This window comes from Drosophila subobscura, chromosome J (genome assembly GCF_008121235.1).
Source record: "Drosophila subobscura isolate 14011-0131.10 chromosome J, UCBerk_Dsub_1.0, whole genome shotgun sequence".
NCBI lineage: Eukaryota > Metazoa > Arthropoda > Insecta > Diptera > Drosophilidae > Drosophila > Drosophila subobscura.
Genome location: NC_048532.1, coordinates 6,698,014 through 6,721,457, shown reverse-complemented (window position 1 = coordinate 6,721,457; position 23,444 = coordinate 6,698,014). Strand labels below are relative to the sequence as shown.

At 43.7% G+C, this 23,444-nt stretch overlaps 2 protein-coding genes across 5 annotated transcripts in view; both read left to right on the top strand.

Moving 5' to 3' along the window:
• Window positions 1-1,025: 1,025 nt before the first annotated feature.
• LOC117893847 (ubiquitin carboxyl-terminal hydrolase 36) lies at window positions 1,026-14,892 on the top strand. 3 transcript variants are annotated; one of them, XM_034800611.1, is made up of 8 exons: window positions 1,026-1,161; window positions 6,309-6,553; window positions 6,825-6,998; window positions 7,062-7,319; window positions 7,755-7,856; window positions 12,784-13,015; window positions 13,829-14,492; window positions 14,570-14,892. In XM_034800611.1, exons 2-8 carry the CDS (start codon window positions 6,325-6,327, stop codon window positions 14,717-14,719), a joined length of 1,809 nt encoding a protein of 602 aa, XP_034656502.1. In that variant the 5' UTR covers window positions 1,026-1,161; window positions 6,309-6,324; the 3' UTR covers window positions 14,720-14,892. The 3 variants fall into 3 exon arrangements, with proteins under 3 accessions (XP_034656502.1, XP_034656504.1, XP_034656503.1); XM_034800612.1 differs by lacking the exon at window positions 1,026-1,161 and adding an exon at window positions 1,274-1,408; XM_034800613.1 differs by lacking the exon at window positions 7,755-7,856.
• A 4,326-nt stretch (window positions 14,893-19,218) lies between these two features.
• LOC117893849 (zwei Ig domain protein zig-8) overlaps window positions 19,219-23,444 on the top strand; it is a 41,027-nt gene continuing 36,801 nt past the window's right edge. Inside the window, exon 1 of one of the 2 annotated variants that reach the window (XM_034800616.1) lies at window positions 19,219-19,349. The gene's annotated coding sequence lies outside the window, so the exon portion shown is untranslated. The remainder of the gene's footprint in view (window positions 19,350-23,444) is intronic. The other variant, XM_034800617.1, reaches the window with a different exon arrangement.

The following is a 23,444-nucleotide window of genomic DNA, read 5'->3' as shown; positions in this document are numbered from 1 at the left end:
GCAAAATCATATTAACTACGAGCACATTTATCACTGATTATATTTCTACACACAACAATAAAACTACACACATTTTCCACGCTCTTTTATTGCTTTTTGTGTGTGTGCATGATTGCGATTTCACTTTGATGTGTTGGTGGCTCAGAAATTAGCACTTGAGGAATGCCTGTCCACACACACACACACCTGTATCAATCTGCCAATATATATTTATGTAAATATGTAAATATATATCCATATAATATGCGAATGCGAACGGATCGAGGCCAGGAGGCGACTGCGGAATGGGGTTAGGGTGCGGAACGATGACTGAATAAAATCAATATAGCACTTTGTGATGAATTTCAGGTAGAAGTTGAAATATATTGTTGGCAAAAGCGGGAAGAGCGAGCTACGAGCCAGAGGCATAGAGGAATATGTTAAGAATATTGCTAATGGACAGTAAATAAAGAATTGGGAATCATCTATCGACTAGAATATGCGCCATAAACTGATGTAATATAAGGTAAATTATCGTAAAATAAGCTAATAAAATATCTATCCCATTTCTTTAGCTTTTCCTCAAGTTTTTCTCCCCTTAACTTCCTAATTTAAATAGCACAAAACCCAAATAAAACCAAATTAACTTAATGATTTGTCATATCTAAATGAAATCAAGTAGGCTACAGCACTATTTCCTCATGGAGCAGTCCCTCCGTTCCCCATTCAAGGGAGGGTCGCTCGGTCGTCTTAGATCATAATTTATGAGGCGCTCGAGAAGTCGTCAGAGCCGCTGACAAGCCGCTAACTGTTATAGCCGGCCCTGGCCGTTTAGTGTGCCAAATACTTTCCCAGAGTGGTCGACACCGCCTTCAAATGAATTGAAGAATCAAGTCAAGAGAGCGAGAAATGGAATTGGATTTGGTAGGAGAAGCAAAAGCAAATGAAATGTAACTGAAACGAGCTTCGGGCCGAGCCGGGCTGGGCTTTGCTTCGGGCCAAGCTTTGGTGGCGCCTCTGCACGGCAGTTGGTAAGCGGAGACCGGAGCCAGCGATCAGTTGAAGACGCTCAGTCGTGCGAGACAGTTGTGTGCGCGGCGGTGTGAAATTGAACGAGAAGCTCGAGCCCAGAATTCACAATCGAATCGGAGATATACTTCCCCTACATAGCGCCATAAACAGGTAAAGAGCTGCAACTGCGCTGCGACTGCGACTGAGGCAGAGCCGTTAAAAAAAAGAAAGTCTGTCCAAGAATCACGTAGTCGAGGGGGGCCTCAAAACCATCCAAGAAGCGATTCAGCCACGACAGTCTTCATTCGCAACTCGAGGAGTGCACAACGGTGCAAACTTAATCTGTTATCGGTTGTTATCGTGTGTGTTGTGTAGTCTATCGACTATCGATTAATTATCGCTTGTACTTAGAGTCAAGGTTAGCATTTGGATAAAAAAGTCATTGCCCTGCAATCCGGGAGGATACTCAGCTATTGGCAAATATTTTCTACACAATTTTGTTAGAACTTGGATAAAAAGAAACAGGAGAGAATTATTGTTGAAAACTGTGATTAAATCACTGTGGAAACTGAGTTGAAAATCAGCAGTGTGCCCTGTTCCCTTCATTGTGTGAAACCCAAGTTCTTGGATGCAAAATTCTTTCGCGAGGAGAATGAGAAACGGGAAACTGGAATCGTCTCCCTCGAAACGTCCGAACGACCCACATAAAGCTTGGCCTTGTGCCGCACAGCAAACGTCTTCGGCAGGAACTTTTTAATTGATTTTCAACTACGAGCACAAAAAGCAACTTGCACTTGGAAGCGGACTCTTAGCTGGCGTTGGGTCATAAATTGTATCTGCAGCAATTTAGGAGGCACCATTCCCAACCCCCTCTCCTTCGCTTTTTATGTGCTCTATTTTCACATGTGAGCTGCTGCTGCTGCTGGTGCTGTTCTTGATGTTTGGGAGGTTGGTTCTGTGGTCAGCAGACAGCCGAACCCAAACCTAAAACCAAACCAAACCGAAAGAGAACCCAGTTGAGTAATCATCTCTCATGGCTCTCAGGTTTCTTCTTGCAAGCTGACCTACATACGGAACGACTCGAAGCAGTTAATTTAAGTGTTTCCTGGCCAGCATCAACAGCAGAAACGGCAGCCAGCAGCAGCCTGAACCAGTTCTCCAGCCAAGTTATAGTTTACACTGTTTACACTGCCCAGCACTTTGCTGCCAAAACAAAACACACTACACTCAAGGCGGTTAGAGTCGGAGTCTGAGGCGTCCAGCAAGGACAAGCTATTAACAGTGAGATTCTTTGCTGTGCAGCATTCGCTGGAGAAGTTTTAGTGGCCCACAACTCTCCTGCTCTAATTCATTTTCCACTTTTCCACACATTCTTCAACAGTTTTTTGTGGTTTTCGCTTTGTTTCGAGTGTTGTACCTTAGAAATGGGTATACAAAACTCTTGGACCAGAGTTTGGAACAAGCAGCGAACCATAGAAACGCTCGATGGCAGATTAAACTTTGTGTAAATAGCTTTAAAAATATTAGTTACAAATTCCCGAGCAGTTGATCTTCAAGGGTAATTTTAGCGTCGAGTTCCTTCATTTAGCTTCCCATTCTTTCTATTTTCCGCTGTTGCTACCAAAAAGTTAGTTCATGACACAAAATTCTGAAGTTTATGCAGCTTGTCAGTCATGGCTAGACCCTGTCCCGTCCATTACCTTTCGCCTTGTGGGTGATAGTGGGCTGGGGGGTGGACTCCACTACCACAAAAGGCTGCTTAGTGGCGGTTCCGCCAGGTGACGCTGACGCGACGATAACAAAGTCCTAATTCATGTGACGTGCGAATGCATGCGAAAGAGAGCCCAAAGCGGGAACCCTGAGAACTTTGGCGTGTACAGTGGAGACTCGAACGAAGTGAACCCCAGTCCCAAAAGGGCACTTGCTTCAATAGAAAATCTCTCCAACATTTTGGTGTGGGGTTTTGGTGACTTTTTTTCTGTTTTACCACTTGGCTGGCATTGTCTTGGAAAATTAACTGCCACGCAGGAGCAGTTGCAGCAGCAGCTGCTGGAGGAGTTGCAGCAGACGGCAGGCACTTCCTTCCCATGGCAACATATGAGACAAACTTGAGCAAAAAAAGGGAGACAATGGCTGCTGTGTGGTGGCACCACATGTAAATCCTGTCTGCACGTGGCCTTTTGTGGGGCGGCGGCCCTGCATATTTATTGATATGACGCTGATAGGACAATGCGTTCCCAGAGGGTTAGGGTACCTCATCAAGTGGCAGCTGCCTCGCCTCAGGCATTGCCTTCAATAGATTCTCTCCCCCTCAGACTCGGAGTGGAGCTTAAGTAATTTTTGCTGCCACTGTGTGACGTGCAAGTGCACAGCAAACACTAAACCGAACCCGTCACACAGGCAGCCCTCTGTTAGAACTCCTCACGCCCCCTTGTATGACTATCATCTGCAGCTCCATCAGCATCACGCACATGAATATTAATGTAAAATGCACACACGGTTAGCTATGGGGCATGGGCATTAAAATATACCTATAGTGGGAGCAGCGTTCCATATGAGTTAGTCCCCACAATAGACAACAAAAACAACAACAACAACAAGCAGAAGAGGAGCAAAAAGATAAAGCAGCAGCAGCGGCAGATATAGAAGAACTAGATGAAGAAGAAGACGAGGAAGTATGAGCAGCAGCAGCGCCAAGAGAGCAAGAGTGAGGAGAGAGCGAAAGAACAGAAAAAGGTTGCCCTGTTCCCACCCCCGCTCTCTCTCTCTCTCTCGCATCTGGCATCTCTTTCTTCTACCACTCAAGCTTGTCAGAAGTTTTGCATTGCATTGTTGCTCTCCTGCTACCTCTCCTCACCGCTTTAACTCTTCCCATTCTTCCGACTCAAGCTCTTCCCACTCTTCTTGCTCTTCCCACTCTTCTTAGTCTTCCCACTCTGCCTGCTGCCCTTACTCTTCCTTCACCTCTTTGCCTTCTTACGCTTCCTTGTTCTTCCTATTCTTGTTGCTGCGGCATGACGCGTGAAATGTTCAGAGTTCGTTGCGAAAAATGGTAGATAAAAGAGCGCATTGTATGAGTGCAGAGATGTGGTGGGGGGCTCTAGGGTCGAGGGTAGCAGATACTGGAGGTGTCAAGGCAGCGGCAGCAGGAGACTTAGTGGGAAAAGTAAATGCAATTTCCCCAAGACTTCAATAGGCAGGAGTTTATAAGTACTTCGAAACAGTAGACCAACGGACGGGGTGGAGGGGCTGCACCGTACAGTGGATGCAACCAAAGTGATACCAAAACTTTATGAATATGCACGATAGTGTGTGTTGCTGTGTGTGTGTGTTATCTGTGTGTTCCTGTGTGTGGTTGGGTGGAAATTGAAAGTGGGGGAAAAACTATTTTGCGTCATTGAGCTAAAGGAATAAAAGTTTCACGGCTCCTTATCTTTAATCCGTATTAAAAGGATGCCACAGGAGTCTGATAAGTGGGTTTAAGAGTTCATAAATCAGTTTTAGTTGGGTTCATCACAGAGAGAATATTAGAGGAATATTTCCATTAAATTGATTTTTATATTAGGCTTTTAATATACAAGATACACTTCCCTTACAATTCAAACCCTTAGATTTCCATCACTCATTTACCACTCCTACATATGTATGTATTGTCCAACACTCCTTTGCCACTGATGACACCCACTGTAGTTGTGCTTAGTTTAGCAAAACGCTTTGCCCAGGTTGTCTATCATCATATTTAGTCTAAGAAACATTCAACTCCACCCACTGCCGCCTCCCACTTCCTGCTCTGCTCCCCCTGCCTGCGGCATTGGTATTTAATAAACACCGCTCAAGAGCTTCGCTCCGTAAAACTTTTAATTAAGCAGCGCAAAGCAGTGGCCCAGTTGGTGGCGTGGCAGCTTCCATCTTCCGTCTTCAATCTGGCAGCCGCCCCAGTGTCTTGAGGCATTGGGACGCCATAAAACTGCGACTCTACGGCTTATCAGAGCGGCCAAAGTCATCGGCAAAGGCCCTAAGACCCGTTAACCAATCCACCACTTGGAGTTGACTTGGAGGCTGCTGTCAGAAGTTGCGCTCTGTGGATGATGTTGCTGCTGCTGCTGCCTCTTGCAGTTGGTTGGCCAGTGGGTCACTGGGTTTTCACTTTAGTTTATGGCCACTTTGCCGTTTGCTTATCAGCTCTGGACTCGATTTACAGCAATCGTTTTAACCATTTTTCAATAAGCGGCCTCGCGGCAACTACAGTTGCTGCTGCAACAAATCGTTGGGCGGGGTGGAGCAGGCGAACAAGTTTTTGGGGAAATACGTCGCTTTCACTTGGCCAAGAGCTAAGGCCGCAACAGCCGCACTTGACACTGCGACAATGGTAGCAACAAAAGCAATCAGCAAGAGGTATGGACGAGGCGATTGATACCCTACAGATGGTTCCCTTGGTGGCATTACAATTGAAAAGTAGTCAAATGTTGGTTGAAATCATAGTACCCTTTGGGACAGGGCAACAATGGGTGTTGCTGCTGCTGTCGCTGCTGCTGCGGTTGTTGGTTATAGCCGCTGGCTGTTGGCCGTGCTGATTGTCATGACTAAAATGCCACCAAAAGCAACAGCAGCAGCAGCAACAATGGCAACAATGGAATTATTCAAGCCGAAACGGGGCATACACTGCGTAGGTAAAGGACTTCCCCTGGCCATTCTTTATAGAGAAACGTTGCTGCCCCAACTGCTGTGCCAACCCATCACTGCCTTTACCTGCCCTGACACTGTGGTGGCTTCCTCAACGGCGCCTGAAGCTGCACAAAGAGGTGTTGTTGCTGCTGTTGCTGTTACTGTTGTTGTTGCTGCTGCCGCTGTGTGTCAAGTGCCAGCAAATGGACATGTGGACACTGCCGGCGGCTACTTTGAGGCGTAGCTCAAAAACATGTTTACATTCGCACTCCAACTTACACACGAAAACACACACAAAGCTGCACACACACACTCACAGAGAGAGACTCGCTTTTGTCTGCTTTCTTTGCGGGGCTTACTGGGTCTGGCTTATTGACTGAATGACTTTGCTGCTGGCCATCACCACTAACAACAAAAACTGTCGCTGTCGCTGGCTATCCGCTGGCCTGCCACAGAGTTGACTTTGCCACTCACTAAATATGTAATTTTCGATGCCATGAAAAAGAAAGTGTTGCCCGTCCTCCTGCAACCAGTTAGTCGCCAAATTGGGGTCAACCGCAGCAAAAGTAAAAGTTCTCCATCCCCTCTCCGAAAAAACAAACTGATTTCTCATGACCAATCACTCATCCCACTGTCCGTCCCTCTACTTGCAGATCTGATTCAAACAGAATGAAGTTCGTGATATTGCTGTGCGTGCTGAGTGCGCTGCTGCTGCAGATTGAGGCCTCGCCGGTGCAGCTGCTCTCCAGGAGCGAACGGGCAGTGGCACGCCAGCAGGCGGTCAACAATGATGTGGCCCCAGCCGCAGCCCCCGCCAGCGACGATGATGATGACGATGACGATGAGGATGACGATGATGATGAGCCGGATCTAGGAGATCTGATCGATGACGATGATGGTATGTAGAGGACAGACTTCAGTTTTCTTTTGTGTTGTAAGAAGTGCACGCACCCCACGCACTGAGCACCGAGCACCACCACCAACAAGACCCAGCAAAAACCACCACCAAAACCAGCACCACTCTGCAATCCAATGAATGAAGCACAATCTGCCACCTCTGCCACTCCATCGCATGTTGCATGTGCCATCGATGATGTGTTTGATCTTGTCCAGCCTTTTATTAACGACAATTTTTTGACTCTTCTGGTCCCTTCCCTTGGGTAACAAAGTTCTTTTGATTTCGGGACTTTCAGATGATGATGAGGAGGAGGACGACGACGATGAGGAGGAGGATGATACGCCACAGGGACAGGCAGCGCCAGCGGCCACAGCCAGCGATGATGATGAGGAGGATGACGATGATGATGATTATCTAGACAGGCTGTTCGATGACATCCTGGGAGGTGAGTTTCCACTTTTCCCTCTCAAAAAGAACCCACATAATCTTCTCCCTTCCCTTCCCCTAGATGATGATGATGAGGATGACGATGATGAGGTCGCACCCGCTGCCAGTGCCCAGCAGAGCTCCGTTGCCGCCTCTCCAGCCCAGGCCTTGGAGGAAGTGGCTCCCGCTGCCGCCTCCTCGGTCAGCTCTGGCATCTCCGATGGCGTCGATCTGCCCGCCGAGTCTGGCAACGCTGTGGCGGATGCCGCCTCCGGCAATGCCGCTGACGATATTTCTGCCGCAGCTGCAGCAGTCCCGGCCGCCTCCAGCAACAACGAAGGTGAACAAAATGTTTTTTACGATGAAGATGCACTTTTAGATGGTATTAGTGGTGGCACAACTAGTTTAAGTAGCACCAATGCAATTGACGAACAACAGAAACAAACAAACGCACAACTAGTACAGCAACTGCAACAGCAACACCTGCAGCAGCATGCCACACAGTCTGCCGCAATCAGCCAAACATCATCGCAGCATCAGAACACTCTAACCAACAGTATCCATACAAACAATAATAATAATAATAATAACCAAATAGTCGCCGGGCCAGCGGCTCTGGGTAAGCCCGCACCGGGATCTGATCCTGGGGCTGTTGCTCCTGGCGGCGCCGACAGCAACGCTAACGACGACGACGACGACGAGTACGATGAGGACGATGAGGAAGATGATGATGATGATATTGATGATGGAGTCGATGAAATTGGTGAAATTGCAGGTTTAGCCGGCGGCGATGACGACGAGGAGGCCGACGATGATGAGGACGACGACGATGATGATATCATTGGGGACGATATCATTGAGGCCCGGCGCGAAGCATGTGAGTCCAAGCCCAAGTCAGCAACAGCCACAAAAACAGCCAAAGTCAAGAAATCTACAAGTCCCTCGAAGAAGACCAAAAAAGAGCTCAAGCATTAACAAACAACAACTAAAAACTAAACAATTGAAACAACAACTAAAGACAGGGACCAACAACTACAACAACAACAACGATCAACGATGAACGATTAACGATGACAATCGATAGCTCCCCGCAAACAAGGAAAGTGAATTTCCAATATAATTCCCACTGGGGACTAGGACTCGATCCGGACAACAGATCTTTGCCTGCACTGACTATCCTATACGCACCCACACGCAAATCCCTAGCAATCCCTAGCAAAGCCCAAGTTAATTTCTATTTAATTTAAAAAATGAGTTAAGCAAAAGAAACATCCCTGGAAAGGCGATGATTGAGAGTTTGGTGCTAGTCAAACTATCTGCAAAAAAGAAAGAACGCAAAATGCAAACTGCAAAATCTTTTCAAGCTGCACGCTGCACAATTGTCCACACACTTACTATCAAAAGTATACACCCATAACGCACCCTTTTGTTGAGTTATTTACGCACGGACTGTTTTCACCTGACTAAGAATTGCAAGAGCAACTGTACCGCACCAAAAAACAAAACACAACAACAACTGCAACATGTTTAATGCCCAAGCACAAAAAATGGTTGGAAATGAGAAGACAAAGAAGATGATGATGATGTTAAAGAAGACAAAGAAGAAGGAGAAAAAGAGACGCTGATGATGATGATGAATCCCGAGAAGAAGCAGAGCAGGAGCAGTGTGGCCTGAGAGAAACAGTGGCCAGAAAGATACAACCATTAGAGCTGCGCTCTCAGACTGCTCCTGCTCTCTTTCGCACTCTAAGCCCCTGCCCTAAAAAAATCTATTATCTATCTCTATCCCACACACACACACACACACACTTATAGCTAAATTGATGTAAAACAGCAATAAGAATTGTTCACTTAGTGTAATTTATTTATTTTTAGTTGTAATTAAACACCATAATTTCTCAGATTCGAAATTAATTGTCATTATGTCAACCAACACACTCACACACATACAGTGGGGAGCAATGATGAGTACATGTTCACATTAACTGACTTTCGTCGCCCATAACTTCTAAACGCATAATGCAAACGTAACCAATTTTTTTGTAGATATCAATCACTTTATCCTTAACAAAAAGGCAATACCAGAAAAATACAAATATGAAGCTTTTAAATAGCGAAAAATAAAAAACTAAAAAAAGTCGCATGTACTCATTTATGCACTTTTCGTTGTTTTCACTTATTTAATATTTCAAAATTTTCTAATCAACAATATGCCTGCAGATTTGATGTTAAATATTTTTTTGGTTATATTCTAGTAATACTAACATCAAATTAAGACATTTCTCATAATAATCGAAGCAGATTTCATGAATTTATTAAATAGTGCCTATGTTGTACCTGAGGCTGAAGAAACAAAATCTAGAAAATGTAAATATTATTGTGTAGCTCACTAAAAATGGCTATAAGACAGCTAATACTGCTGAAAAACATGGCATTAGTCAATCGGTGGTGATCAGAGTGGAAAAGACGCTAAATTTTGTCCCGAAACAGCAAAGCCAAGGTCGCCCTAAGGCGCTAGCAGGCCCAAAAAGCCGCACTTATAATGTCGCAATTTAGTAACAAGGACTTTCTGAGGCCCAACGAGGTTCTTTTCGAATAATACTATCAATGTTGTTCTAGATGGCTAAGTATGGCCATCGTTCCACCGCCTAAAACATACTTACACCATTTTACATCTACCGGCATGTTTCATGGTTTGCTTGATTTGATGTCCTTAAAGCCTTTTTTCGGACTTACGCTAACAATACTGCCACCCATATGATTATTTGGACTCATCAGACCTGATAACACGTTTTCAATCATCTGTGGTCAAATTGTTATGCTAATTTGAAAATTTCGGGTTTGCTTTACCATTATTTACCTACCACGTGAAAAGTGCCGGTAGATGTAAAATGGTGTAAAAATGTTTCAGGTGGTGGTACGATGGCCATACTTGGCTATCTAGACCAAAATTGATAGTTTTACGCGAAAAGAGCATCCTTTGGACTTAGAAAGTTCTTGTTCCCAATTTGCAACATTATAAGTGTGGCTTTTGGGCCTGCTAGCGCCTTAGACCAACCTTGGATCTGCTGTTTCAGGTCAAAATTTCGCGTCTTTTCCACTCTGATCACCACCGATTGACTAATGCCATGTTTTTCAGCAGTATTAGCTGTCTTATAGCCATTTTTAGTGAGCTACACAATAATATTTACATTTTCTAGATTTTGTTTCTTCAGCCTCAGGTACAACATAGGCACTATTTAATAAATTCATGAAATCTGCTTCGATTATTATGAGAAATGTCTTAATTTGATGTTAGTATTACTAGAATATAACCAAAAAAATATTTAACATCAAATCTGCAGGCATATTGTTGATTAGAAAATTTTGAAATATTAAATAAGTGAAAACAACGAAAAGTGCATAAATGAGTACATGCGACTTTTTTTAGTTTTTTATTTTTCGCTATTTAAAAGCTTCATATTTGTATTTTTCTGGTATTGCCTTTTTGTTAAGGATAAAGTGATTGATATCTACAAAAAAATTGGTTACGTTTGCATTATGCGTTTAGAAGTTATGGGCGACGAAAGTCAGTTAATGTGAACATGTACTCATCATTGCTCCCCACTGTATCTATCTCACTCTGTCTCCCCTTTACCTATCTATCTATGTCTATCTCTCTCATGCACACACAAACACACAAGCACTATCGCTATCTTGCTTTCACACATTTGGCTTACAATTGAACTATTTTTTGGAACGAAAGAAACAAAAACAACAAAGAAATTGTAATATTTCTGGCTTTTCCTCTCTCTATCTCTTATTTCGGCTCGCATAATTTTCCAAAACGTAAATAACGCAAAATTCTTATGTAAAGTAAAAAGTTAACAACAAAATTGTAGCTAAAAGTTGAACGCTTGAAAGGCAGCAGCGCGAGAAAAAATGTCACATAAAACATAAAAAAAGATCCCATAGAAAAATGTTAAACTTTGCGTTTTAGGTCCATTTAATTTGTAACTTATTATTTATTTATTTATTTATTTATTATTTATTGTAAAAAAAAGAAAACCCAAACAAAAACCACAAATCAAGCAAGAAGAAGAAGACGAAACACAACACGAAAAATTTGCTTAAATAAATTTGCGAAAATGAAATTCTATAATTGTATAATTCTTTTGTGCGGAATCCTTTTTGGCAAGGAGAGAGTCCTTTCAAGCGTTACCTTAGGCGAGGATATCGGTGCTGTCACTGTCTCTTTCTCTATATGTTTCTCTAATTTTCTCTCTCACACACATCATTAGCTCTACTGCTGGCTGCTACGTCATTACTGTAATGTTCCGTACTATCTATTCTCCCCGTACTTATATCATCCATTCCATCCCGCTTGTCTGCTGCTGTAACATTCGCTCTAATTAGTTCGACTACCCGTCCCCCAGCACCTGCTGCATCTGCTCTCCCCTGTAATTTTGCAGCCCCACCATGAGCCTCACCCCCTGCCACTCGCATGGCCTTGCAGCACACGCCCACACAATTATCTATTTTAGAAAATGTCGCTTTAAATTTAAAATTTTTGTGCTTCAATTAACAAACACAGAAAAGGGAAAATGCTGCAACTAAAGTGGCTCCGCCAGAGTGTGGGCGAGTACATAACAGACTCACTGTTTTGCGGGGGCAGACAGGCACGAAGCAGGGGTTCGGGCAGACCAGGGCTAACATGCAAAAAGTACATTAGTACCTCATCATGCCTAACGGTGGTCGAGTTTCCGATTATATCCGCCTGTGGAATGGCGGCTCCAGGGCTGATGGGCCTCAGTCACTGCCGCGGTTATGGGTCACTGCGATAAGACAGGAATTAGGTCTAGCTAGAAGGGTGATAGATATTCCTGGAATAGCTGCATGAACTATTTGTGATGGTTAATCGTTGAAGAAATCACTTATATGAAAGGTCAACTTCTCACCTTTAGCAGCAAAATTAAATTAACACAAGGAAAAGTTCGAAAATAAACCAAATCGAAATAGATAAAATTAGTATTTATAAATAAAATATTTCTATGCCTAAGGGTAGTGCAAATAACCCGCTAATAATCCTAAAACTTTAACTAAAAATAGAAACAATCTTCCTCTAAATCTTGTTGCCTTAACTATGATTTAGGTCTGACCAGGAATGTCTTGTCTTAAACACAAAATGTATGACAAATCACTCAATTAACAAATGATTAAGTAGCCCACGATTATTTTCCATTAAGCCAGGCCGATGAATTATTATCGGGGGAAAACTGCAATCAATCGCTGCTGCTGCGCCCATCCCTGACAAAGAGCTGTAATTATTTCTATCCGAATGGAGAGGTGGAGGACTGGCAGACCTGCTTCTGGCTTCAATGTCAATGTTTTTGTGTTTCTTTTTTTTTGTACATTATTTGCTAATCCAACCCACACCATGCACACACAGAGCCGAACAGAATAATCACTGTCCCTGGGCGTAGCTGTGTTTGTATCTGGGTGAGTTGCTGTGGTTAGAACCGAACATCAGCTTATGCCCACACACACAGATACTCACTCACACTGTCGCACTTGAATGTAATTAGAGGCTGAAAACATAATGAAAAGCCCACAACACACACACACCCAAACACACACACCACACACAAGCTGAAAAGGAAAAACCACAAAAGCTTCCTCTACACAAACGACCCTTGTCCCCCACCCCCCGGCCACACCTCCTTGCCCACAAATTGAACTTTGATTGTGTAAGCCGATCCGAACTAATGTGCATTCCTCTCCGTTCCTGCCCCACCTTTGTGCCCCTTCCTACACTGTCCCTGCAGGTGACCTGAAGAACAACGTCATCGACATGTCTACGGACGCGTTCCAGGCGCGCCACAACCACTTCATCGATGCCATCTTCTCGCGCATCAATCGCATCGTATCCGATAATTATGATCCCTTTGTGGTTCGTCTGGCCGGACGCTCGGCCACTCCCACCGTAGGCACTGCCACAACGGTGAAGGCCACCAGCAACAAGCACAAAGGCACCAAGGCCGGCGGACACAAGAAACTGTAAGTGGGAACCAGGCGGCAAAAGAAAAAGAAGAAATTTTCCCAAGAAAAATTACCACCAAAAAAAACCAAAGTAATTACATTAAAATTCGGCAGTTTTGAGAGAGCAAAAAAAATATTTTAAAAATGATTTAACAAGTAATTAAATAACTATAAAACATTACATTTAAAAAACTGTAAGTGGACAGGCAAAGGAAAAAATACTCCCAAGAAATATTACTACCAAATATTAGCACGGAAATTTTGGCACTTTTCAGACATTTACAAACAAAATGTTGATAACATTTAAGAAGTAAATTAATCACCAGAAATCGTTAAACTTTGAGCAACTGCACGTTGACAGGCGGCAAAGAAAAACGAACTACGAAGAAAAATGACTACTAAAAATAACCAAAAAAATTAAATTAAATTAACATTAAAATTAACATTTAAAAAAATATTTAACCTATAAATTTATAACTATTATAAATTTGTTAGGTTGTTGGATATTTCTTTAGTAGTTCTGATTGTGATTTTTCGATCTTATTTATATTCTATAATCCATAAATCCATAAATTACGGAACACTCGGATAATTATTTATTTATTATGATGTTAATCTTTCGAATATTTATTTCCAAATATGACCCAAAAATTCAAACAAAAGTCACTTAAAGAGTCCGTAATGGATCCGTGTCCGCATCCGTTTAAGTACTTCAAGCAGTTTTAGTAGTAAACTCAATTTTCGTAGATTTCAGGAACAAAATCTCGTTTGAGTGCACTCTCCAGAATCAGAGTGAATTGATGCAAATTTTGTGAAAATTTTCCATTGCAGCAAGAACACACGCTCCGAGCCAAGGGCCAACGGCAGCAACGGCAACAATCAGGCCAAGGAGGAGGATGCCGGCAAATTGCAGGAGCAATTGATGCAATTACAGTCGGAGCTGGCCATCAAAGCCATCGAAAAGAAGCCCAGTGCCTCGGACCAGGCTACAGCCTCGTCTGCTTCTGCCCCGTCCACTGCCATTGCCACTGATTTCGATGCACCCAAAGCGGAAGTGCGCACAGTGTCCGGTGGCAAAAGCGGCCAAAAGAAGTCCACTGCGAACGGTGCCACACAGAGCCACAAGCACAGCAACAACAGCAACAAAAAGACTGCAGTGAAATCTGGCAACTACAATCAACCGGCGGGTGCCAGCAAGGCCGGAGATGTCGAGAAGCTGCAGAAGGCCGAGGGCAGTCTCTCGGGACTGGCCTCCCTCAAGCGGGTGGGCAATGTGAAGGTGATCAGCGATGCGGAGGGACGCAACTCCACGATCAAGGCCAAGTTTACGTTGGGTCCGTTGATCCTGCGCGTGGAGAAGTCCTTCAAGCGCGGCAGCGTGAGGAGCGTGAAGAGTGCCACGGCCAGGACCAACGAGATGATCGGACGCATCAAGTTCAGTGTGGTGGACGATCGGGCCACCCTCATGTCCATCAAGGTGCAACAGCCAAAGCAGGTGAGTCCCCTTTGATTGTCCTTTGTTCAATTAACCTTTGACTACTGCTGTCTGTTTGCTGTCTGTGTCTGTTTCAGGTGGAGGTGGAGAGCAAGGACAATCACGACAGAACACGCGAATTCGTGTGGCGCCGCACGCCAAAAATTGCCAAATTGGTCAACGAGAAGCTCAAATTGGCCGCCGAATCGCTGTTTGCGCCGCAGGGCGTTGAGGTTGTGCGGCTCTAAAGGATTCACAGGATAGTGTGTCCTACTCGTTTCAACTGCTCTTCTTCTCAGCTAACTAAATTGTAGTCTACGCTTTAGTGTAATGTGCCTAATTTATTTATTTATTTATTTTATTTAAACTCGCTATATATCGGCCCATCTATCGATAATAAATGCAACTCTGACTATGCAAACTTGGTTTGGTTTGCAGATGATAGATTGAAGTAGCTCATTAAGTTAGTATTTACTCAGTTATTGGCCCATTCTGTCCCTGACCCAACTGTACTTCATTTCGTTCGCAAATTGTACGAAATTAATTAAAATCCCCCCGAGCCGAGCACAAATTATATTTGTATAGCTCCCCAAAATGACAAACAATCTGCTTCAATTATTTCGTAATTATCTTTTTGTGCCCCTCTCTATCCTCTCCATCTGCACTTACCGATAACAGCATGCAACTCTGTGTACATCTTGCCGCAACTGTACCTGATTTGCCATTTAGTCGAAGCCCCTTGCTAACCCATTAAACCCAATTTAGTTGGCAATTATCCAAGATCACCTGAAGGGGCATGCAACGCAAAAGGTAAACGATAAAAGCTACAAGGAATCTTGCACAGCAAAATGACTAAAAATATTGCCGTATACTGGAAATGCTTTCCTACCAATTGCCCAATGCCCCCGCACCCTCACTCACTGTAAATAAAGGTGCAGCAATGTCGCCCCCCAGTGGCAGTCCTTGGTCCCTCTGTCCCATCTCCCCGTATGTATCTGTGTCAGGTCGCTTGCAGTTTTCATTAATGTTGCAGGCTGCATGGGGGGCAGGCGTCCGTCCGGTTAGGGGGCGGGCAGACTGCAACAGGATCCTTCGAACAAAGTAAATATGAGTGCGTTGTATATTGTGTTGCAACCCAAGGCGGAAGGACATGCAATTTGTTGTTGTTTGCCTTTGTTGTTACACTAGCTGTAGCTCTCTCTCCCTCTCTCTGTCTCTAGCTATGGTTGTGCCTGTCTCTGTCGCTCATCCTGCATGCTGTTTGTTTTTGTCTTGTCCTGCCAGACGGGTGCTGGGACAGGGACAGGGACTGGATATGGGTATGGGGCTCGTTGCTGCTCTTTGTTGCACCTAAATTGACAACAATATCGTTTCATTTGCTCACTGAAGTGAACTCATCAGTGCCCCCAGTCCTATATGACTATCCCATCCTGTAAACCTGTCCCTAACCCACCCAAGACACACACACACAAACACACACACTTTGGCACTCCATCTTTTGCCAGCTGCTGTTGCTGCTGCTGCTGTTTGATTATATTGGCTGGCAGCAAGGACATCTACGGACAATGTGTGGACTTGCGGACTTTAAGTTTAGACCGATTTTCGCTGCCGATTCCCAGCTGCTGATTGCTGATGCATGAACCAAGCCCTGCCCCAAAAACTTGCAACAATTTAAACAAATTCAATTGTCCAGGGATGGGGCAGCAAAACTCATTTGCACTTTTGCCTGCAGTTTCCCCCAGGCAGGCCCAGGCCCAAATCCAAAATAAAAACCGAATATACAACTGACAACAGCAGCAACAATAACAACAGCTGACAACAACAACAACAACAGCAGAAATATGTAACAATTTTTGCAACTGAAAATTCTTGAGCTTAAAATTTGCATTTGTTATTACTTCGTCGGTTTTGCAGTTGCAATTGTTGAATATGCAACAATGGCCCAGAACAGAGTCCCGTCCGACTAGCGGGCACCCAAACGCTCTGCTCTGCTCCTCCCCTCGCAGCCCGCTGGCTATAACTCGGTTACCAGATTTAATTCCAAGCCAGATCCTGATTGTAATACAAAGTGGGCGGAATGAACGCCGCACTGTTTAGTTTAGAGGAAAGAGAAGACATGAACAGAAATAGAACATTTTCATAAATCATAAAATGTTCACTCAACAAATGAACTTCCCTTCCGTGTGGGTCGCTAAGCTGGGCAGCAACGTTTGTGCGGGGTGGAGTAGGGTGTAGAGAGCAGCAGCAAATGAAAGATGGATTGATGATGTATTGGCATTCATTGGTGGGACTTTGACTTGGGGGTACTTCCCCTTCAGTTGAGGGGATCAATCATAGCCACTAGACTTTGAATTCGATTGAAAAAACAAAGAAGCAGCAAATACACAAGTGGCTTTTGCTCTAAAAATAGACTGAGGCAAAAGAGTTTCGACTTAAGATACATTCCGGTACATTAGAGTGAGGTGTATGCGACGTTTAAAGTTCCCATAATTGAATGGATGAAAATATAAAAATAAAATCCTCTCCCTGTTCCATAGAGCATTCCAAATTCTTTATCCCTTTGCCTTGCTGGAGCACACAAAATTTCCTGCAACAATATTTTCCATGCAACTAAATTGAAAACTTTTGGTTCTCTGACATTCCATAAAGTTTCGAATGCCCAACCAAAGGCTTTACAGGGCGACTGGCGCTCATTAGACTGAATGAAGCCTGCTCTCACCTAGAACTTGACCCAACCAGCAACCCACCAGCCACCCAACCACCCACCTATCCACCAACTAGAAGCAGCAGTGACCTACGCCCGGAAAACCAATACACTCAGACGCCTCGGACAATATGTGTGTGGAAAGTTGATAGCTGGGCAAAAGGCTGTATGCGTGTGATAGAAGTTGTGTGGAAACTTTTCTGAAACAGTGTGTAGGAATTACAAGTGGAGGAATCTGTGGGCTCAAGGTCAGCGGGGGGCGCGTGGTGCTGGACGCTGGACAGTAATCGGCTTGTTTAATTAACTCACTAAGCCCCACCTGGATGAGGCATTAGCGGGTCTGTCGGAATAAGAATCTCTGATTGAAAGTGTCCTGGTGTCGCGGCTTGCCACAAAAGCGACAACTAATTGCAACATAATCAACAACAGAAACAGCGCCAGCAGGAGCAGCAGCAGCAGCAGGAGCAGCAGTGCCAGCCAGCCGCGAAGTAACCACAACAACAAGGGGGGACGACTATTGGGTGGTGGGCCACACTGAGAGAAAAGGGATTACAAAATCAATAAAATAATTGACTTCTCGCACTTAAATGGCGACTTTCTGGCAATATTATCACAATTTTGCTGCTCTTAAAATACATTTTTGGCCAAGTGTATGATGGTATAGGGTGGGGGGCAGCTGTAGGTTGCCCCTGCCTATCGGATTTTGAGCACTTGCGCTTTTTACCAACTCAATTTACGCTAATTACTGCCTTTCGCTTCAGCGATAACTGCTGTTAGCCAACGCCCCCCTACATCCTCCACCCCTAACACATAAACCTCCCTGGGGAGACAGGGTATACGGGAATCTGGAATCTGTTATCTGGTTTTTGGGGTACGAGTGGAACGAGCGTTCAGCCCAGCACCCGTTGCCCATCTGCGGCAAATTTCCATACGCCATGTGAATTTATATTGTCATTAGCTCTTTTTTTATGCAAACTTCTTTCTTTCCGTCTTTCAGCTCGCTGAGTGTACGTATTTTATTGAAATTTCTGCCTGCTGGCCACATTAATGAATTCGCCGTTTGCACAAAAAGAGCAGAAAGAGAGCATAAGAATGATTTAAAATTAAATATATTTGCAGTGGCATGCGCGCTCTTTGCTTCGGTTCTCTTCGGCACTGACCTAAAGGCGTTGATAATGAACCTTAAGATATTGCTGTTGATGTGAGGGATCTATATTTGTAAAGAATATTTAAATACATTCAAGAATCAACAGACTGTCATTCCTGAACCATTTTTCAATTCTTTTAATTATGTTCCAATTCCTATTAAAATAAATCTAGCCCAGGCCCGAGCACTACTCGTCCAAGGCATATCTTAAGTGCCTTACAATAAACATAAATTTACCCTTTCAACAGTGAAGACTATCATTAAATAAATTTTTATTAAGCGTCAAGCTATAATTCTGCACCATTAAGTATTTCCACCTGCCTCCACTAATATATTTATTAGCGATTGCCGAAACTATTTCCAAACATTTTATTGATAGACCTTTAATGTTAGACCTTGAAAGAGAGCAGCTAAAATTAAAGAGCGCACAAGAAACCAAAAGAGAGCGAAAGCCAAACGTGGGGTATTTATAAAAGGTGAGGAAAATTTTGTTTCACTTTCGTTTTTCTTTTTTTATGCAAGAGAAAGACAATCAAAGAGCAGCAAGCGTCCACCTCTCCATGAATATGCCTTAGACAGATGCTTAGAATGGGACACAAAAGAGAAAGAAACATAAGAGCGGCAACTTTGGAAGCCAACGTAAGAGAGTCAGTCCTTCTCCTCGCGGCGAATTCGACAAGAGCTCAGTTTGGAGCTCGGCTCAGTATGGGCGCCTCGGCATGTACTCCCCTCCCAGCCACACGAAGCGACAGCCGAGGCATCTGCTCGCTGCTCGCTGATAAAGGCTCGTGCTCGTGTGTGTGCTCGGCCGACCCCTCTTTCGGCTGTCGCCTTCTTCTGCCGTGCTGCTGCCTTGGGCCTCCGCCATGGACGAGGGCCCCAAATCAGTTTCAGTTTTAGCGCGACATTCGACAGCGAACGCAGGCAAAGGCAGCGGCCCCACAACGCGATAATTGTTGAGAATCACGAACCGAACGAAACCAACTTCAAGTCCAAGGAATTCCCCAACAAAAAAGTTTATGAAAATGTAATGCCCAAAAAAAACGTGAGAAGCGAAAGTATCCACCATCCAACAGTAGATGGGTGTGCATATACGTGTGTGACTCAGTGTGTGTGTGTGTGACAGAGGAGGAAGGAGGCAAAAATTGGGTCGTAAATTTTGGAAAACGTGTGAAAACGCAGGAAAAGCCTCATTGCCTCATTGCCACATTTGCCGGCAGAGCTTCAAACAAAACACAAAAAAATTGAATGACCTTTTGTCGCATTTGTCGCCGTTGTTGTTTCCCAGTTGTTGTGGCTGTTATTTTTGTCGGGCAGTTAAGTTAAAAAGCACTCGGCACGCGAATACTTTATGGCATCGTCTTCAAAATATTATGTACGATTTCGTTTCGAAAGGAAAAACCCAAAAAGAGAGAAACACCCAAAAAACTTGGTGCGTGTCAGCTGTGTGGCAGGCGACAAAATACCAAAAGACCAGACCTGAGACCAAGAGAGCGAGTCGCAGCCAAACAAATTATAAAAGTGTTAAACGCCCACACAACGACCTCCAGCCCCGCCCCCTTGCTAGTCAACACCCCCAGCCCCCTCATTAGCATGCAGCAAATTAAGTTGTTTTATATTTAGACAAAAGAATGAGACAGCAAGAAGGAGCAGGAGAACCCCAAACACTCGCAAGAGCAGACCCCAAATATAAATTAACAAATTGGAACAACAAGAAAAACAAGAACCAAAGGCAAATCTTTGATCTGTTTGCTGCCTCTCCACCCCCAAAAATAACACGAAAAGCGCGCGTCAAAACAGAAATTGGTGGACGTCCCGTCCCAAATGGTATATCGAACATTAATATATTTACCCTCCCCCCGTCCAGTGTAATACAATATTTGCTCAACAGAGACGGAAAAAGAATGTGACAAAAATTAATAGAAAACACATAAAATATTAAAGCAATGCACTGTGAGAGAAGAAAGTGTTTATTTTGGCTATGAATACGAAAGATTTTAAGACCTAAAGAGGCATTTTTTGAGTGAAAAAAAGAATGAACAAGTGAAAGAATAAAGTCTATTGATCGAACGATTGAATACTAAATAAATATTTGACTAATAGACAACAGATCCTTGATATTTATTTTTAAAACAAAGTCTGTGATGCTACTCTTTGCTCTTTTCCATTCCAACACTACATACCAAAATTTCTCTCTCTGCTTAAAAGACCCACGTAAAGTGGAGGCAAATTTATGTTCTCGATGGCCTGAAGGTCGGCTGCTGACTGCCTGCCTGCCTCTGATGCTGTTTGCCGATCACATTGCGTATGCGCAATGCGTTCCACTAAAAGAACTACGAAGAATATTTGTATTCAAAATATTTTCTGTGCCTGCCTGCTTAAGAAAATGAACTTTTGTTTTGTTTCGACTGGCAACAAAAGGAAAAAACTTTCACTGGTAAACTTTTCACACTCACACACACACATTCGGCTGCTGCAGGAGAAAAAACACTTGGAGCCAAACGAATGAAAATAAGAACAGTGGAAATTGTCAAGTGTCAAGTGCTTTCAAGGCTTGCTTCTTTATCTTTATTTGTTTTACAGAAAATGTAGAGTAAGGGAAAAGACTGTTAAGAGATTTCTGGCTGGCTCAAAAGTTTTTCTATGAAGCAGTTGCCACGTCTCATGGCTGAGCTGGAGTGGCTCAAATGGGAATCAATGACCAATGAAGTGCGATTAGATTTTGTTAAGTTTTTGAATAGATTGAGTCTTATTTCCGTATCTTGTCTAAAAGAGATTGGAGTGAATAAATTTGTATCTTTATTTGGTTCTATGATTATGCTCCTTACCATTTCCTTAATTATTGTTTATTCGTCTTTGTTCGTGGCAACCAAAGCACCCAAACGAAAACCTTACTCAATAAAATATTCATACCCAAAAGAATTTACTGCCACACAATGGGCCATAGCAAAACAACAATGGGAATAGGGGGAAGAGAGAAGCTGCTGTGGGTGAACCCGGAACTTAAGTTGCTTCCTAATCACAGATACTAAGCATTAGAGCAGAAGCACATACAGACACCAACACACTGCCTCAAGGACGAGGACAACAAAGTGCAGACGTTTACAATTAAGGAGAGAGAGAGAGGGGCAGGGAGACCAGAGGACACTCGACTTCAGATGTTGCCTGGCAGCCTAGGGCAACGTTTAGCAGAGGCAGAAACAGAGAGAGAGAGAGAGAGAGAGATAAGAGTTGGACAGAGTAAGGAATAACAGGAGCAACAACTGAAACATTTGAGTGCGTTAACACTTTTGAGAGACATTGCTGACGTTGCTGGTGAGGAGAACTCTGGAAATGTGCCTCTGTCTTGGAAAGCTGCCACTCCAGCACTACTAATACTCCCCTGCAGCCGGCTTCCCCCCTCTCTAATTCCATTACGGAAGCAACAGTGACAAGTGGCTAGGGTCCTCGGGCAAGGACCCGAACCGAGACCCGGACCCGGAGAGACCAGTAGGCAATCTGTCAGCAGCAGCAACTTCTGATTGAAGCCACACAGGAGATGGGCCATGGCAGAGGATTCCAGAGAATCTACAGATTGGACTTTATCTTTGCAAACTCCTCCTCCCCTCCCCCTCTCATTAGTTTTCCCCTCTCCAGAGGGGTAGTTTGCAATTAATTAAGTTTTAATTAATTCCACACAGCCGACGAGCAAGCGGCAGTGGAAAAACTCCACTGCTGGAAAAAGAATTTTTCCCAGAGGCGTGTGAAAATGGCGATTCCTCGGCAAATGTTTAACAAATTAGAAGCCAGGGAAATGGTAAAGTTAAACTAAAACTTTTTCCCAGTTTTCCCCAGCTATCCAGAGGGGGGACAGAAAATTGATTGATGCCAAAGTGGATGTTGGATGGGTGGATGGATAGAAATAGCCAAAGACATAGTTAGAGGCGTGACAGGATACGGCTTGCTTTGTCCATTTTCTCATTTTACCATTTTCCTTTTTCCCTATTTGAGCTGCTCATAATTTTGTTGGCATTTATTTTTGGACACCAAAACCCAAGAACTCGGAATACATGCGATCCAAGGACTCGCTCATGAAATATGCAGCAGACATGACATGAACTGAAACCCCCAAAACTCATTCCAGTTTATGCATTAACAATTATTAATTGTATGATAGAAGAAACTTTGTTTTTTGAGTGGAGAGACAAGAAACTATATTTTTGTGTGTGGGGCGTTGCCCCTGTAAAACCTTTTTTTTAATTTGTGGTGTAAACTTTACAGCCCCAGGGAATACTTGGAGTGTGAACCAAAGTAGGTGAAGGTGATGGGAAAATTCTTGCCGCTGGAAGGGCACTCAAAGATTTCAGAGATGTAAAAATAAGGCAACAATCTGGCACACTCTTCAGCTCTTTTTGCATAACGAAGGGACCAAAATGGTAGGCCAAAAATTGGGAAAATTGCTCACTCTTCAGTGGCTACTTCGAACGTTCACAGAATATTAAAAAAAATATATATAAGCCTTATGCCAGCGATTACAATCCCTGCAATCGATAATTGTTGCTTTAGGTTTTCTATTTTGTTGTTTTGTAGCCCTAAGCAGCTTTTTCTGGCTCCTTTTCAAACAGGAAATTGCATTTCCTGCCAAGAGTTACTTAAGAATTTTCTGCTCGCAACAAAAGAGGCTACACTGCACATTCGATCAGAAAATCTGGCTTATCAGAACACAAAATTTAATCAATTTATGTGCCCATGACATGGCAAAATCCCCTGTTAAAGCTCAATGAAAATCCATTTTTGGGTGGGTTCCAAGCTAAAAGGGGAAACTGAAAATTCCGGTCAGGAATTGTGAGGGCAGGGGAAAACAAAATAAAAATATTTTTCCGGCCTAGGACCGGGGCCGTGCCAGCGAAAAGAGCAAAACACAATCGCAACATCAACGGCAACAAGGACACGGGGCATGGTGCATGGCAACGGCAGCATCGAGAGCAGCAACAACGACAACAATGCAGCAACAAAAAACGAGTTCAACAAACGAACGTTAAAGGATTAAATTGTCTGCCATTGATATTAAGTGTTTTAAATGTCATTGCAAGTGTTTAATTCACGAGCGGGAAACAGAGCAAAAAAGAGAGAGAGAGAGAAA